The sequence below is a fragment of the Bison bison genome, unplaced genomic scaffold (genome assembly GCF_000754665.1).
Source record: "Bison bison bison isolate TAMUID 2011002044 unplaced genomic scaffold, Bison_UMD1.0 scf7180017864460, whole genome shotgun sequence".
Taxonomy (NCBI): domain Eukaryota; kingdom Metazoa; phylum Chordata; class Mammalia; order Artiodactyla; family Bovidae; genus Bison; species Bison bison.
The window spans coordinates 1,973,778-1,991,610 of NW_011495022.1; the positions used below are offsets into that span (position 1 = coordinate 1,973,778).

The 17,833-nt window shown below is 39.6% G+C and overlaps 1 protein-coding gene across 2 annotated transcripts in view; it reads left to right on the forward strand.

Annotated features, from left to right (window-relative positions):
* CCDC141 (coiled-coil domain containing 141) overlaps nt 1-17,833 on the forward strand; it is a 231,792-nt gene that overhangs the window by 186,329 nt on the left and 27,630 nt on the right. For both annotated transcript variants that reach the window (XM_010859751.1, XM_010859753.1), the window contains exons 16-18: nt 2,526-2,714; nt 3,969-4,148; nt 6,152-6,301. In XM_010859751.1, coding sequence (XP_010858053.1) covers nt 2,526-2,714; nt 3,969-4,148; nt 6,152-6,301 — 519 coding nt within the window. The remainder of the gene's footprint in view (nt 1-2,525; nt 2,715-3,968; nt 4,149-6,151; nt 6,302-17,833) is intronic.

Consider the following 17,833-nt stretch of genomic DNA (forward strand, 5'->3'; position numbering starts at 1 on the left):
TCCAATACCACAGTTCAAAAGCATCAATTCTTCGGCACTCAGCTTTCTTCACAGTCCAACTCTCACATCCATACATGACCACTGGAAAAACCATAGCCTTGACTAGACGGACCTTTGTTGGCAAAGTAATGTCTCTGCTTTTGAATATGCTATCTAGGTTGGTCATAACTTTCCTTCCAAGAAGTAATCATCTTTTAATTTCATGGCTGCAGTCACCATCTGCAGTGATTTTGGAGCCCAATAAAATAGTCAGACACTGTTTCCACTGTTTCCCCATCTATTTCCCATGAAGTGATGGGACCAGATGCCATGATCTTAGTTTTCTGAATGTTGAGCTTTAAGCCAACTTTTTCACTCTCCTCTTACCTTAGATTATTTTAATTTAAATTATTTCCTTATTAATGTATTTATCATATATTTATTCTAATTCTTTTCCTAAAAGGTATAGATATGTTTTTGATTCAGAGATCTCAAGGCAAGTCTAGACCCTCTTTGACATAGAGGTTCTGCTGTCCTCTGTCACTGAAATTATCCCTGTGATGTCATTGTCCCCACCCACTGGCACCCCAGCCTTCTGCCACCATCCCAAGAATTTTGTTGTGCTCTCCCATTCTCCCTCCGAGAGCCCTCAGGGTGTGAGAGAAAAAACCATGAGTCATATTCCCAGGCCCTGATGGCTTCTGCATTCCTTAACCCCCACTTCCTGCCACTCCTGAGCCTGATACAATTGCTGGAAAAGTTTGCCAGTCATTTCATCCTCCTACCTGGATTCTGTTCTTTGCTGCAAAGTTAAGATACCTGTGTTTCTATTTGTCACTAATTTGCAAGTGTTGGATGTAAAGAATCCCAGGACTGGAAGTTTGAAGTTTCCTTTAGGGAATATCTAATTTATGTTCCTTAAGACAAAGCTGGGGGCTTCTTGGGTGGCACAGTGGTAAAGAATCCCCTGCCAATTCAGGAGATGCAGGAGACATGGGTTTGATCCCTGGGTCGGGAAAGATCCCTGGGAGTAGGAAATGACAACCCGCTCCAGTGTTCTTGCCTGGAAAATTCCATGGACAAAGGAGCCTGGCAGACTACAGTCCATGGGGTCACAAAGAGTCGAGCATGCACATGCACACATGTGTGCACACACACACAAGACAAAAGTGATGTAATACATAACGACCACCTCCCCCTATACACACACACACATACCATTGTAGCCCACAGTGAACTCTTTCCTCCAAATTCCTAGAAAATTCTACTAGCCTATCTGTTAGTTTCTTTGTTATACTCTGTGTCATATGTATCTGCATTTCATGTGTGCACACGCCCCTGCACATAAGTGTGTGTGTGTGTGTGTGTGTGTGTGTACAAATTCCCCTAAATCAGGAACTGTTATCCATATTCTTTAGCTCTGTCACCGTGATGTGTGTATATTTGATGCCCATGCACTTGATTTCAACTTGAATACCCTTACTAGGTCGCTCTTCTGCAAATTATCTCCTTAGCTTAAATCATTTCCATTACTTTTATCCTTGACATAAAATCCAACCCTGAAATCATAGTTAATGGCCATACCACCCTGAATGTGCCCAATCTCGTCTGAAATTATAGTGGCTTCCCCTTTAAACTGTCCACCAGGATCTAGATTCCTATAAGGGCTATCGTGCTGGGCAAGAAAGAAGGTGGTTTGTCCCTCCCTACAAGTGCTGGCTATTTGTGGATTCTGGGATGACTGCTTTTACAGCAGCATAGCTACTGTGGTGCTCAGCTGGTGGTTCATTCTGATCATTCTTTTATCCCAAAGGACAGATAATTCACCCAGTGTACTTTTATACTTGTCTTCTTGTGGTGTTCTTATCATACCACCTGATTCTAGTTTTATTAAATATCACAGATGGTCATGGCCTCATAGAGTATCTAGAATATATTTACTTAGCAGATGACTAGATGACTCTGGAGAAGGCAATGGCACCCCACTCCAGTACTCTTGCCTGGAAATCCCATGGACGGAGGAGCCTGGTAGGCTGCAGTCCATGGGGTCGCTAAGAGTCAGGCACGACTGAGCGACTTCACTTTTACTTTTCACTTTCATGCATTGGAGAAGGAAATGGCAACCCACTCCAGTGTTCTTGCCTGGAGAATCCCAGGAACAGAGGAGCCTAGTGGGCTGCCGTCTCTGAGGTCACTCAGAGTCAGACACGACTGAAGTGACTTAGCAGCAGCAGATGACTCTATGCTATATCATAGAAATATATGACTTTCCATTTTGCCGTCTAACTTTGAAACAGTTTTTTGTGTTTTTTTTTTAATTTAATTTAATGTTAATTTAAAATTTAAAAAATATATCTGAGAAGATTAGGATGGAATAATACATCCCTAGCATGACCCAGAATGCCTGGATTTGCAGGGATAGGGGTGAGCCTCGCAATAAGTATTTGTTAACAAGTAAGAGAGTGATTTGTTATTGAGATCTTCATACGTCTGTTGTAAAGTAAAAAGCTCTCTAGAAGCTCATTTTATTGCTTTCAACTCTTCAGCAACTGAATGATGAGGTTCAGTATATTATAAGAGAGTCAGAAGAGTTGAATGGCAAAGGAGCACCTGTGAAAGAAAAGTCTCAACAGCTGAAGGACCTTATCCACTTCCATCAAAGCCTGAAACAGAGAATCCAAGATTACGAGGACATCCTATATAAGATTATCCAGTTCCACCAAGTCAGAGAAGAGGTAAGACTTACCATGGATGTCTGGAAGACTCTCAGTTTTAAACTATGAAATTAAAAATACATGATTTTGTAATAAATAAAGGCCAGGTTGCTTATTCTGATACTAGAAGCTTTCTGCAATCTGGCTCCTGACTTTTCTCCCACTCAGCCCCATCCCCCCAATCTACCAGCCAAACAGAGCTCTCCTTGGTCCCTTAAAGATGGCACCCACATTCCTTATTCCAAGCCCTGACTCTTGAGCTGCATTTATCTGTCAGGTCCTTCTCTCTCCTCTATACCACTTAAACCTTGTCCCTCCATCTAACAACCCTACCTTCCTTGGAGTGATTTCTCTTCTCTTCTAACTTCCTCGAACTCTCACTGTTTATTCCACACATCTGTCTTTTTTATATCTTGATTCTTAATTACTTTTGTTGCCCTAACAAAAGTTAGGGTAAAAGTAACTTAAGGTAGGGTATATGTAAGCAACAAAAGGTAGGGTATAAGCAACTAAAGGGAAGAAAAAAATTTTTATAATTGAAGTGTCAGTAGAACTTCATAGATATTGGCCTCTCAACAGAAAATACCACTGAACACGTACATACAACAGAAAATAGAGATGTATTGAAATGCCTTGAAAATAGCCTCTGAATTTAGTCAAATCACAGGCCTACATCTTGCTAAAGTTTTAGGCTATGAACAAACAGTGTTTTCTTCTTTAATAGAACTAACAATGTTAGTCCCTTCATTTTACTCTATTGACTTGCACCATTATAACATTTATTTGTCTATAACACTAATTTTAGATGGGCTTGTCAGCAGCGGACTAGCTAGTTAAATATGTTATAGGAAATAAGCATGTTTTAAAAATCTATCTTTGAGAAAGACAAAGATACGTATGACATCACGTGTGGAATCTAAAATGTACAATAAAGTAGTGAATTTAACAAAAAAGAAGCAGTCTCACATATATAGAGAACTAGTGGTTACCAGTGGGGAGAGGGAGGCGGGGAGGGGCAATATAGAGGTAGGGTATTAAGAGGTACAAACATTTAGGTATAAAATAAGCTACAAGGATATATTGTACAATTTAGGGAATATAGCCAATATTTTATAATAACTATAAATGGAGTATAACCTTTAAAAAGTGTGAATCGCTGTATCATACAACTGTCATTTACATAATACCACACATCAACTATACCTCTATTAAAAAAAGAAACTGTTTTCATAAAAATATGAAACCCAGGTTAATTGTTAATGGCCTGAATTCCAGCTGGGAAGACTCTTAAAATCAAGAGAACTGGAGTTTCCAGAACAGGCAGAGGAAACGAACGATGCTCACGATGCCCAGGTCCTCCTGAGACGCTCTCGGGCAAAGCAGGCGCATGTAGACCATCTGCATGACCTGGCTCTCTCCTTGGGGGTGGATGTCATCTCATCAGTGCAGCAGCCTGTAAGCAACTTAGACACTGTTATTTTCACATGATATGGCTGGGAGTTGGGCTGTAATATGAAAGAAACCGGGCAGACCACCTGGTATACGTTCAATTAAAAACTACAGTAAGCCATTGGGATACTTATTTGTGGTAAGTTTCTACCACGTCTAAAAAATGTTTTAAGGAGAAAAAAAAATCTGATTTTAAAAGTCTTGTTTAATACATCTATTCTCATGCTCATTTAAAAGTTATAGAATTGCAATCTATAATGGCAGTTGGTTTTTCACATTTGAAATAAAGAGGAACTAAACTTTTAATTTTATTTATTTTAAATTGATACCCCAAATTGTAAACCTTTTAAGTATATATGGAGTGACTTGGCTATGTGAATCTACTAAAGTCTATGAGATTTAAGTACAGAACAAGTTTTTCTGAAACAAATTTAGCAATAATTGAAATTTAGTCTCAGCGTGAGATATACACTTGATTTCAAAGACGTAATATGAAAAAGAAAACCTTACTAGTGTTTTTTATATTTGGTTAAACAAACTGTATTGTGAAAATTAACTTCACCAGTTTCTTTTTAATATGACTACTAGAAAATTTAAAATTATTCATGTGGCTCATGTTGTATTTCTGTTGGACAATGCTGCTTTAGCATGTCAGATCTGAAAGGTAGCCTTGAGATAGTCAGACCCAGGATCTTAATCTTCAGATGAAGAGTCTGATCCCAGAGAAGCTACTTTATCCACAAAAGCCCAGAGTAGAGGAGCCCAAGCACCTTGGCTCCACCCAGGCCTCTGGGCACCAGTCATTGGATCTGCTTTTTCCACTGGGCTGACCTTACCAAAGGAGCTTAAAAGAGATGGAAATAATTCCAGATTAAATTTTCCTAAATAACACATTGGGTTCTGATATAAAAATAAAACAAAAACTCCTTCTTCAAATTCTTAATTTGAGGATTTGAGGGAAGAAAAGATTACGTTAATTCTATCCAATACATATAACATTAATAAAAATCATAATGGATAATTTTATTTTAAAGTTCATTTATGATATCTACTAAACTATGTTATTGTTGTTCGGTCACTTAGTCATGTCCGATTCTTTGTGACCCCATGGACTACAAACACTCCAGGCTTCCCTGTCCTTCACTATCTCCTGGACTTTGCTCAGACTCATGGGCATTGAGTCGGTGATGCCATCCAGTCATCCTGTCCTCTGTCATCCCCTTCTCCTCCTGCCTTCAGTCTTTCCCAGAATCAGGGTTTTTTCCAATGAGTCGACTCTTCACATGAGGTGGCAAAAGTGTTGGAGCTTCAGCTTCAGCATCAGTCCTTCCAATGAATATTCAGGGTTGATTTCCTTTAGGATTGACTGGTTTGATCTCCCAAATTATATGGAATGCAGTAAACCTAAAGGATTTTTGTTAATCTGAAAGAAATACAAAATTTCTGTCGCTGTTAATAGACTCTGTTTTCCCCAAGAAGGAGCTTTCTTTTAAAGAGTTTTGTTTCATTAGTAGATTTATTTTTAAAAGAAAAGAGCAAGGAAGACGTCTCACTTTGCACAAATAGTGTAAGTTGTTCTCCAATTCACGTCTGGCTTTAACTTCAGGAGCCCCTGCACGGAGTAGAGATGGGAGCACTTGCATAATGAACCTGAGGCTAACCTCAAGTTGACAAGAAAATTACAGTGTATAAGCCAAATGTTTCTAATGCATATTTTATGCCTTTTGAAGTAAAAATTATACCTTACATTGAATGGTGTCTCTGAGGCATTGGGTATGATGAGCAACTCTTCAAAACTCAAGTTTCGGAACTAAAAATGTAAGTTTGTCTTTCACAACATTGGATATTGGTGTCTGGCTTCCTTCTGAAATCAAAGAGGTTTAAGGTAAATCAGGAGCTTATTTTCTTTATTGTCGTTTATGAGTTTCACAATGCAGGTAAATAGCATGTTGTTCTCATTGCCGTTTTGCCCATTCCCTTCATCACTTTCACTTCTCTTTCATTTTCAGAACTGCTCTAACGTTTCTGCAAAGAACCTGCAGCAACAGCTGGACATGCTTGAAGGGGACTGTCTGACCTGGCGAGCCCAGACCGAGGACCATGAGCGGGCCCTGACCCGCAGCCTGGAGTTCTGCATTACAAGGGATGAGATAGGCGAGGTGGGAACACACACACACACACACACACACACGCGTGTGCACACACATGCACACCCACACACAATAAATCAGGAGACTTTCTTTTTACCCTTGACCTTTTAATCTACCAAGCAGTGGCCTCAGGGCTCAGAAAGGTTGAGTACAGAGTACACTTTAAACTCCCCAAACTGTTGATGTCAGTATGTTGTCAGTGTATAGACCCTGGAATGTAGTATTATGGTTTTTTGCTTGCTCCTCCCCACCCACCCCAAACCCTTATCGCAGTAGTTTTGCTTGAGTGGATATAGCTCATCAGGGCAGAAGGGTGACACCTTCCTGGTGCAGCCAGCTCCGGCCTGCTGAGAGGCTATTTAAGTTCCACTGACTCATGATGAAGGGTCAGGGGAGCAAGCTTGTTGCCTCAGAGGTTACAAAGTATTATCACTAAAGTCAAGTGGCTGCTTTCATATTTAGTCAAACCGAGTGGCTTCTCTGGTAAAGCAACTCCTAGAGAAAAAGAAATAACAGGTGAAAGGTATCTTCATTTTTTTATTGTTTTTTATTGTTTGACACTTTATTTTTTTAATTGAAGGATATTTGCTTTACAGAATTTTGTGGTTTTCTGTCATACATCAATAAGAATCAGCCATTGGTACACCCATGTCCCCTCCCTCCTGAACCTCCCTCCCATCCCCCTCCCCACCCCACCTTTCTAGATGCTCACAAAGCCTCTGTTTGAGTTCCCTGAGTCATACAGCAAATTCCCATCGGCTGTTTTACATATGGTATTATAAATTTCCATGTTCCTCTCTCCATGCTGCTGCTGCTGCTGCTAAGTCACTTCAGTCGTGTCTGACTCTGTGCGACCCCATAGATGGCAGCCCACCAGGCTCCCCCGTCCCTGGGATTCTCCAGGCAAGAACACTGGAGTGGGTTGCCATTTCCTTCTCCAATGCATGAAAGTGAAAAGTGAAAGTGAAGTTGCTCAGTCATGTCCGACCTTCAGCGACCCCATGGACTTCAGCCCACCAGGCTCCTCCGTCCATGGGATTTTCCAGGCATGAGTACTGGAGTGGGGTGCCATCGCCTTCTCTGTCCTCTCTCCACACATCTCCTCAATTCCACATCCTCTCTCTCAGTTCTACCCACCTGCCTCCCTAAGACACACACTGAACTACAGCGCCACCCTCCCCTGGTGAAACTTTCCGTACAAAGGTTTACTTGTTTTAGGAGAAAAATAAAGGATAGCATAGGCCCCGGTTCCTTACTGGAACTGACAGCAGGACAGAAGGTACCATAATTCTAGACTTATCTCTTTTGAAAACAAGACATAAGTCCTTTAATCTCAAGCCCAAGTGAGTGGAGGGGAAAAGAAGTAGTAAAACTCCTTGATTGTTCTGCTTATGCCCAAGTTACACAATTTCAGCTCAGTGAGTATCAACTGTTGTCAACATCAGAGCATAGACTGAAGTATGAGTAAACCTGGGTTGTCGTCAAGCCCTTTTTGGCCAAAGGCAAATGCAAGAAAGGAGCAGGACTGGAAGGAAAGCAAGAGGGGGAGAGAGCAGGAAAGGGCACTTGGATCCCATTCAGCAGGAGGAAAACTAGCATCACCGGATTTTCAGTGGAGCAATGTGCCATGGGACTGTGGAGTTTCTGCTCCCAGTATGTGTTCCAGGAGCCACTGTGGGCCAGAGACTCTTTATTCACTCAGAGTTAAACACCTGGTGTAGCCTGTCCTCTGAGTAGAATGGCCTCTTCCAGGTCACGTCCTGCAGTTAGCAACACTTCAGCCAGATCTTGTTAAGAAAAACAACCTTGATTCTCCCCAAGGCTGTAAAATTTAGATTCATAGTCATGGAAATGATTTTTTTACTACCTTCTCCTGAAATTGTTTTCTTTCTTCGCTTACATCTTCCTTCTCTTCCTTAAAAAAAAAAAAAAAATTTTGTAAACTTTTCTTGCTAAAAATCTGTCTCTACTGTGATGTTCAGCCCTATTTTATTGAAAGCAGAAGAAAGCAAGCTAAAGGTTATTCCTGGCTGCCTGCGGCTCAGAGTTCCTCTTCCTGAAGCGCCGTGGCCTTTTTGGACCTGGGTCTCCCCACAGTGGTTCAGGCCCTTCCCATAGTGGTTCTATTTACAGGCTGCCTCGTCATGACCCTGTGCTGGAAGCCAGTGGGCTGGGAAGACAGATGGCCCTTCCAGTCATAGCAAGGACGCCTGGGATTGTCTGTACCAGAACAAGAACGAGAAACCAGATACGTGTGGGTTTGATTTAGGAATCAGATATCCCTACAACATGTTCTTAAATATTAACAGAGTGATTCTTCTCATTTGCTTCTACTTCACATCCAACTCATGCTTGATACTAGTTACAGTTTCACGTTTAAAGGACCTTAAAAAGTTTTGGCCTGTCTCCTTTCTTTTCTTTTTTTCTCTATTGGATACAAAAGCACTTATTTTAACAAACTTTATATTTAAAATAGAATTTTAATCTGTCTACTCACAAAACCTAATTCAAAACATGATGTATTTATCTCTCTGGCTGATTTGATGTTATTCATTTACAAACAATATTCAATTTATAATTATTTTATGAAACTGTACTAAATGAAGTTTTTATTTTATCAGAGATCATTTCCCTTTCAGTTCAGTTCAGTTCAGTTGCTCAGTCATGTCCGACTCATTGCGACCCCATGAATTGCAGCAAGCCAGGCCTCCCTGTCCATCACCAACTCCCGGAGTTCACCCAAACTCATGTCCATCGAGTCGGTGATGCCATCCAAAATTATTTTTTATTGAAGCATAGTTGATTTACAATGTTGTATTAGTTTCTGCTGTACTAACTGTATCAGGTATACATACATACATATATATATATATATATATATCTCCACTCTTTTTTAGATTATGTTCCACTATAGGTCATTAAAGAGTGTTAAGGAGAGTTCCCAGTGCTATACAGTAGGTTCTTATTCAGGAATTAATATATTAAAATATTTATATAAAAGTTTGTTATAAGTCATATACAACTTTGAGATGAGAATATTTTAGCCCAACCTCTGTGATTATTTCTTTATTGATTAATTTATTTTAACTGGAGGCTATTACTTTCCAATTTTGTGGTGGATTTTGCCTCACATTGACATGAATCAGCCACGGGTGTACATGTGTCCCCCCAGTTCTGAACACCACTTCCCCCTCCCTCCCATCCTATCCCTCTGAGTTGTCCCAGTGCACCAGCTTTGAGTGCCCTGTATCATGCGTCGAACTTGGACTGGTCATCTGTTCACATATGGTAATATACATGTTTCAATGCTATTCTCTCACATCATCCCACCCTCACATTCTCCCACAGAGTCCAAAAGTCTGTTCTTTATATCTGTGTCTCTTTTGCTGTCTTGTATATAGGGTCATCATTACCATCTTTCTAGATTCCATATATATGCATTAATATACTGTATTGTGGAGAGGGCAATGGCACCCCACTCCAGTACTCTTGCCTGGCAAGTCCCATGGACGGAGGAGCCTGGTAGGCTGCAGTCCATGGGGTCACAAAGAGTCAGACACGACTGAGTGACTTCACTTTCACTTTTCACTTTCATGCATTGGAGAAGGAAATGGCAACCCACTCCAGTGTTCTTGCCTGGAGAATCCCAGGGATGGCGGAGCCTGGTGGGCTGCCGTCTATGGGGTCGCACAGAGTCGGACACGACTGAAGCGACTTAGCAGCAGCAGCAGCAGCATACTGTATTGGTGTTGTTCTTTCTGACTTACTTCACTCTGTATAATAGACTCCAGTTTCATCTACCTCATTAGAACTGACTCAAATGCATTCTTTCTAATAGCTGAGTAATATTCTATTGTGTATATGTACCACAACATTTTTATCCATTCTTCTGTCAATGGACATCTAGGTTGCTTCCATGTCCTAGCTATTGTAAACAGTGCTGGGATTAACATTGGGGTACGCGTGTCTCTTTCAATTCTGGTTTCCTCTATGCATATGCCCAGCAGTGGGATTGTTGGGTCATATAGCAGTTCTATTTCCAGTTTTTAAAGAAATCTCCACACTGTTCTCTATAGTGGCTGTACTAGTTTGCATTCCTACCAACAATGTCAGAGGGTTCCCTTTTCTCCACACTCTCTCCAGCATTTATTGTTTGTAGACTTTTTGATAGCAGCCATTCTGACTGGTGTGAGATGGTATCTCATTATGGTTTTGATTTGCATTATCTCTTCCCTGGTGGCTCAGACGGTAAAGCCTCTGCCTGCAAGGCGGGAGACCCGGGTTCAGTCCCTGGGTGGGAAGATCCCCTGGAGAAGGAAATGGCAACCCACTCCAGTACTGTTGCCTGGAAAGTTCCATGGACAGAGGAGCCTTGTAAGCTACAGTCCATGGGGTCTCAAAGAGTCAGACACGACTGAGCGACTTCACTTCTCTGATAATGAGTGATGTTGATCATCTTTTCATGTGATTTATTAGCCATCTGTACATCTTTTTTGGAGAAATTAGTTCTTTGGCCCGTTTTTTTGATTGGGTCATTTATTTTTCTGGTATTGAGCTGCATGAGCTGCTTGGATATTTTTGAGATTAATTATTTGTCAATTGCTTCGTTTCCTATTATTTTCTTCCATTCTGACGTCTGTCTTTTCACCTTGCTTTTAGTTTCTTTCGCTGTGCAAAAGCTTTTAAGTTTAATTAGGTCCCGTTTATTTTTGCTTTTATTTCCATTTACTCTGGGAGGTGGGTCATAGAGGATCTTGCTGTGATTTATGTCAGAGAGTGTTCTGCCTATGTTTTCCTCTAGGAGTTTAATAGTTTCTGGTCTTAAATTTAGATCTTTAATCCATTTTGAGTTTATTTTTGTGTATGGTGTTAGAAAGTGTTCTAGTTTCATTCTTTTACAGATGGTTGACTAATTTTCCCAGCTGCTGCCAAGTTGCTTCAGTTGTGTCCAACTCTGTGTGACCCCAGAGACGGCAGCCCACCAGGCTCCCCCGTCCCTGGGGTTCTCCAGGCAAGAGTACTGGAGTCGGGTGCCATTTCCTTCTCCAATGCGTGAAAGTGAAAAGTGAAAGTGAAGCCGCTCAGTCATGTCTGACTCCTAGCTACGCCATGGACTGCAGCCTACAGGCTCCTCCGTCCATGGGATTTTCCAGGCAAGAGTACTGGAGTGGGTTGCCATTTCCTTCTCCAGGGGATCTTCCCAACCGAGGGATTGAACCCAGGGTCGAACCTAGGTCACCTGCACTGCAGGCAGACGCTTTACCATAAATCAATATATTACAATAATTTTTTTACATAAAAAAATATAGTCAGGTACCCCTTCAAAGAAGTAGACCGAGCATTAGATTTTTTTAGTTGATTTTGAAACTCAGTATTTTGCTTCCAATGCATTTAAAGTGCTTCTTGAAGTTTCACTGACTTTGAACTGTCTACTAAAAAACACAACCTTCATACTGCCAGATTTTGTGAAGGTTTTTTCCACTCATATATTTGTATGCATGAATGTTAAATCTCACTATACATTTTCTTGCCTGGCAGTATAAATAAGTTGTTAATACACAAAGCATTATAGATGTTCTTCGCCTTATTACATGACAGAACATCATCAGTTCCTTATTCTTTACACTTCTCTAGAAATTTAATAACTTAATATTAAACGTGTTTTCTTCTTGCAACCTGACCAAAAAATTTCCTTTACGTTTACATTATGTTAATGGAAATTTGTCACTGGAATCTCATTATGGGTCACAAACAATTACCTTGCAGAGAAGAATAGTAATGACAGAATTGGGTTGGTATTCATTTTCTCAAAGCAAATTTTGCAAACAGAAGTTTTCATAAATTTTTACACCGTACCAACATCTTACCCATCAGGAAAGAAATGGAATATATATATATATGTATACATATATATGTATACACACACACACATATATTAATATATATGTATGTATGTTTGTATGTATTCCATATGTCATAGTTTCTTGTTCCAGTTACACAGATTCTTTTATTCTTCTGTCATTTAGTTCCAAGGAGATAAGGCAGATTAGCAGCAATAAGTTAGAATGCTGCTGCCATAGATACATACACAATGAATAACACTCAGTTCAGTTCAGTCGCTCAGTTGTGTCCGACTCTTTATGACTCCATGGACCGCAGCATGCCAGGCTTTCCTGTCCATCACCAACTCACAGAGTTTACCCAAACTCATGTCCACTGAGTCAGTGATGCCATCCAACCATCTCATCCTCTGTCGTCCCCTTCTCCTTCCACCTTCAATCTTTCCCAGCATCAGGGTCTTTTCAAATGTAGTGATTTTGGAGCCCCCAAAAATAAAGTCAGCCACTGGTTCCCCATCTATTTGCCATGAAGTGATGGGACTGGATGCCACAATCTTAGTTTTCTGAATGTTGAGCTTTATGCCAACTTTTTCACTCTCGTCTTTCACTTTCATCAAGAGGCTCTTTAGTTCTTCTTTGCTTTCTGCCATAAGGGTGGTGTCATCTGCATATCTGAGGTTATTGATATTTCTCCCGGCAATCTTGATTCCAGCTTGTAGTTCATCCAGCCCAGCGTTTCTCATGATGTACTCTGCATACACCTGACCTGCCTGACCTGCCTTTTGAGAAACCTGTATGCAGGTCAGGAAGCAACAGTTAGAACTGGACATGGAACAACAGACTTGTTCCAAATAGGAAAAGGAGTACGTCAAGGCTGTATATTATCACCCTGCTTATTTAACTTATATGCAGAGTACATCATGAGATGTAGCAGTCCATCCTAAAGGAAATCAGTCCTGCTTGTTCATTGGAAGGACTGACATTCAACCTGAAACTCCAATATTTTGGCCACCTGATGCAAAGAGCTGACTCATTTGAAAAAAAAAAAAAAAAACCCTGATGTTGGGAAAGATTGAAGGCAGGAGTAGAAGGGGACGACAGAGGATGAGATGGTTAGATGGCATCACCAACTTAATGGACGTGAGTTTGGGTAAACTCTGGGAGTTGGTGATGGACAGGGAGGCCTGGCGTGTTGCAGTTCATGGGGTCGCAAAGAGTCAGACACAACTGAGCAACTGAACTGAACTGAACTGAACTCTGCATATAAGTTAAATAAGCAGGATGACAATATACAGCCTTGATGTTCTCCTTTCCTTACATTGTTTTTGTTTAGTCGCTAAGTCATGTCGGACTCTGTGTGTCCCCATGCACTGTAGCCCACCAGGGTTGTCTGTCCATGGGATTTCCCAGGCAAGAATACTAGAGTGGGGTGCTGTTTCCTTCTCCAGAGGATCTTCCTGAACCAGGGATCAAACCCACGTCTCCTGCATTGGCAGGCGGGTTCTTTACCACTGAGCCACCAGGGAAACCCTCTGACATTGTGTGTTTTTTGCTTCTGACAAATGACTATGGGCAGCCACCAACTGGCAGGAAAGGAAGCAGAAAAAGAGGGCATAGATGAGGCAGCACTATGGAATAGTGCAGGTAATTACTATTTTTCAGATTGATGATCTTAATTCATCATTTTAAGGAAAAACTAAATTATCATCATTCAACCAATATTACTCTGTGACTACTGTCTGCCAAGCCACAGAACACAACAGTCCTTAGGAAACTAATAGTTTGGGCAACTTAAAGCCCAAGGGCCTTCACAATCACAACTGCTCATCACTAGGCTCCAGTGTGAGTCCATTTAGTTGGCATTTATAAGAGAATAGAAAAGACTATAATTTGTTCTGAAATGTCCATTCCATTGGGTTAAAATCTGTTGGAAGTTTGGTGTTTCACAGCTGCAAAACTACTCTTCTTACTGTAGAAGATAAAAAGCTGAACTTTTCAAATCATGGTTATCATGTTCAGAAAATCAAATGTAAGTATATTGTGAGCACACAAAACTTGCAGCGTGGATGAATAGCTGTTACTGAGAAATGCTGCCACCTGCAAATGTAAAATGGAGCACTTGTCTCCTCTTTCCAAGCTGCCCCACTTTCTGCTTCTGCAAGACTGGTCGTAAGCGCAGGAAGACAGTCATGTGGTTGCTGAACAGGAGGAGGCCAAGAAAGTCTGGTCCTGAAATCTCTCCAGAACTAAAGTTAAAGTTACCATTAATAATTGTAGCTAGTCACTCGGGTTAAATTAGGAGTTTGGGGCCACTTCATTTCAAATGAAGCATCCCTGGGGTGTTATAACATTAGAGCCTTCTTTCTGTTACTGAAAATGAGCATCAGAAAACTTTTTTTTTTTTTTCTGGAGTAGGCAAAAATGGTGGGCAAAAAATAAAGCTCATGAAATGGACATTAAGAGAAATGAACTACTTGTTTTGTATTTTTGCTTCTGGCTAGTCATGTGCCATCGTTCTAATGAAAGGCTTTTGTTTTAAAGACATTGTCTTAGTTTTAAAATGTCCCATGTCCGGCACATAAAGTGGCCTTGCCAACAACAGACTCACAAATAATGCATCCTTGTGCCAAAGTAGCCTCAGCCAGCTTCGTCAAGACTAAAATAGCAAGCCAGCCTCTTTGTTCCCCATTTTGTTCCCTTTTGCTTCTTCCCTAAGAAGTTTTGTTTATGTCTAACCCTGAGAGAAGTTTTCTGCTCCCTGGGAAATTTGGTGAAGATGCTCATTATGTTAGTTTCAAAAGAACTGCAGTTTTAAGTCTTAATGATTTTTTTCCTAATTACAGCTATATTCTACAGAAACTATGGAGGAGCTGGACAAGTGGAAAGATAGGAAAATCACAATGTGCATTTGAAAAAGGATCTTTCTCCTGATTTTCTTAAGACTTTCATAAATTTTATCAATACAAATTATAACAACATTTAAAGATTTTGAATAGGGTAAACTTATCCTTGCCCCAAGGTTTGGGTGGTTTTCCTTCTTTCTGTGCTCTGATTGAGCAGTTGTCTTGGCCATCTCCACCATTCCCCATTGTTGATCAGCTAACTAAAGTTTAAAACAGCTGCATGCATGAACAATGATACCATAGCCGAGCAACCATGGCATTCAGTTTTTTTAAAAAATATATATATAAACAAGTTATATGGGTATTAGATGGGAAGTTAACTTTTCATATTAGAATGCGCAGGTAAGAAAATGAGACATGGCTAGATTTTTTTCTGAAAATCTGGTTGCTGTAGGTAATTCATGCTTGCTGCCTTCAACTTGTATCTGCAATAGTCCTGAATTTGAGCTGGGAAAGGTTCAGGATTTAAATGGATTTCCAGTGGGACCAAAAGAGAGAAGGGCCAGCAAGTTTGTCAAAGGAGATCATATGTCAGAAAGAAACTGATCCCATTTCACCATGAACATTCTTTGGCCTTATAAATCATCTTCAGTGAAAGTACATACATTCTAAGGCAAACAGAAATAAAATTGCACTTATCATTTATCAGCCTCAAACTTCTTAATCCAAGGTAAACTTTAAATGTCATCACTTAGAATTAAAAGGTTAAGGCTCAGCTTTTCTTCATTTATCACAGTTTTCAAATAGATGTTGATTTTTTTTCCCATTTAAACAAGTGGGCATAACTCAGTGGTTATCAGGTTGATGACAGAGTCCCTCTTCCTTTGTCCAGACTGAAGTCTATAATATATGTTATGGTACAGTCATGGGAAAAAAAGAATATAAAATTTTTTTTTTCTGATGGATACGTGTTAGTGACTGTACATATTTTTCCTTTCTTTTTACTTTATTTTATTTATTGTTATTACAAATAAAAATTATATTTTTAACTGTAGTGAATGACACATAACATAAAGTTTACCATCTTAACCCTTTTAGGAGTACATATAAGTGATTTTAGGGCGTTCACATTGTTGTTCTACTATCTCTTCATATCTTAACCTCATAAAATTGTCCTCATTTGTGCTTTCCCACTAATATCAAACACACACATTTTAACACATCCACTGTCAAAAAATTTAAATATTAATTGTTTATTTTGTAAACATATCAGCTGAATATTATCTTTTAAATATTTTTCTGAGTTCTAATGGAGGAATAGTTTTCAAATTTTGAAGTTATAATTCTTTCCACACCTTTGTAATATTATTGATTTATCAATTGGAATATTTTATGTGGTCTCTGTGCTTGTAACTTAAAGCTAATGCTCAACACTTTTATTTATCATATAAATAACACTGATGAAGTATAGGTATAGCAAATGCAAAAATTGAATCAGTATAATAATTTCCATGTATGCAATTAGGGCTTTATTGATTGTTCTTTTCAGAAAGTGGAGAAGGCAATAGCAACCCACTCCAGTGTTCTTGCCTGGAAAATCCCATGGACGGAGGAGCCTGGTGGGCTGCCGTCTATGGGGTCGCACAGTCAGACACAACTGAAGCGACTTAGCAGCAGCAGCAGTTTTCAGAAAGTGTTAAGTATCAAAATTTTGTCTTTATAATATGCAGAATTTGAAATAAGAATTGAGAGGATGAGCATTTTCTCGGCAGATAGTTTTTCTGCATTTTAAACCTAAAATCCAGCATGTGCACAACCTTTATTCCCTCCCAAATAATTTACTTGCTGTCACTGAAAAGAATTTTAATGTTTTCCTGACTTCTTGCCATAGCTCAAATTTATCAACCATGACATTGTTCATTCTTGGCTGTTAAATGCTCCCATATAATCTGAGATGCTTTATATTTTCTCTGTACTTCTCTTTGCTGACATTATGGAGTGAGTTTCCTGTCAATGTGTTTATCCTTCTTGAATCTGGAGAAGGGCCCAGAAAGCAGTGTAGTTAATTGAACTAGACTGCTTAGAATTTTGCTTCACCAATAGAGCTGAACTGTTTGTTTTTAAGAGAGTCATCATCTATGCCCTGTTTTCAGTGTACAGCCCCGTACTCTGTTCATGCACAAGTTAGCGTCGCCACCCTAGGCAACAACTGTCACTTTACATTCCATTTCTGAAGGCTCTCTGAAGTTAATGATTTATATCTAAGAAGTAAATCTCTTCTGGAAACTGTCCGTGAAAAATAGTTTTTAATTGGATTTGAACAAATACAGCCCTTTTCCTACTGACTCTCATACTGGGTCTCCTTTTCCACCTCATTAATGTCCTCATTGGGCTAAATATTAACACACCACTGACCTCTGCAACATGAACAGCTCCTGGGAGACTTAATAAGTTTTTTCATGATAACTGTAAGAGCACTGGATATGGAAGGATCTGAGACAAATATTAGCACAGAGAGACTAGAATGAGTTGTAAAATAATGTCAAATAAATACAAATAAGAAAATTAGAGTTGTTAAAAATCTATCACATATTAAAATCATTCTTGTTTGAAGGCCAAAGGATGTTCTATAACTGTAATCCTAATTATAAATTACAAGACAAAAAATACTGAGAACAATTTATAATTACCTACACTTGGGGAATATGTTTAAATTCACATTATATATTCACTTAGCAGACTTGCTTTCTATTTAAAATCACTCTGAATACATTTCAAAGGTTGTAAAGATTTTGAAGTACAGACATCTTGATTCACTGCAAATGAATATCAATGTTCTCATTTTAAGGAAATCACCG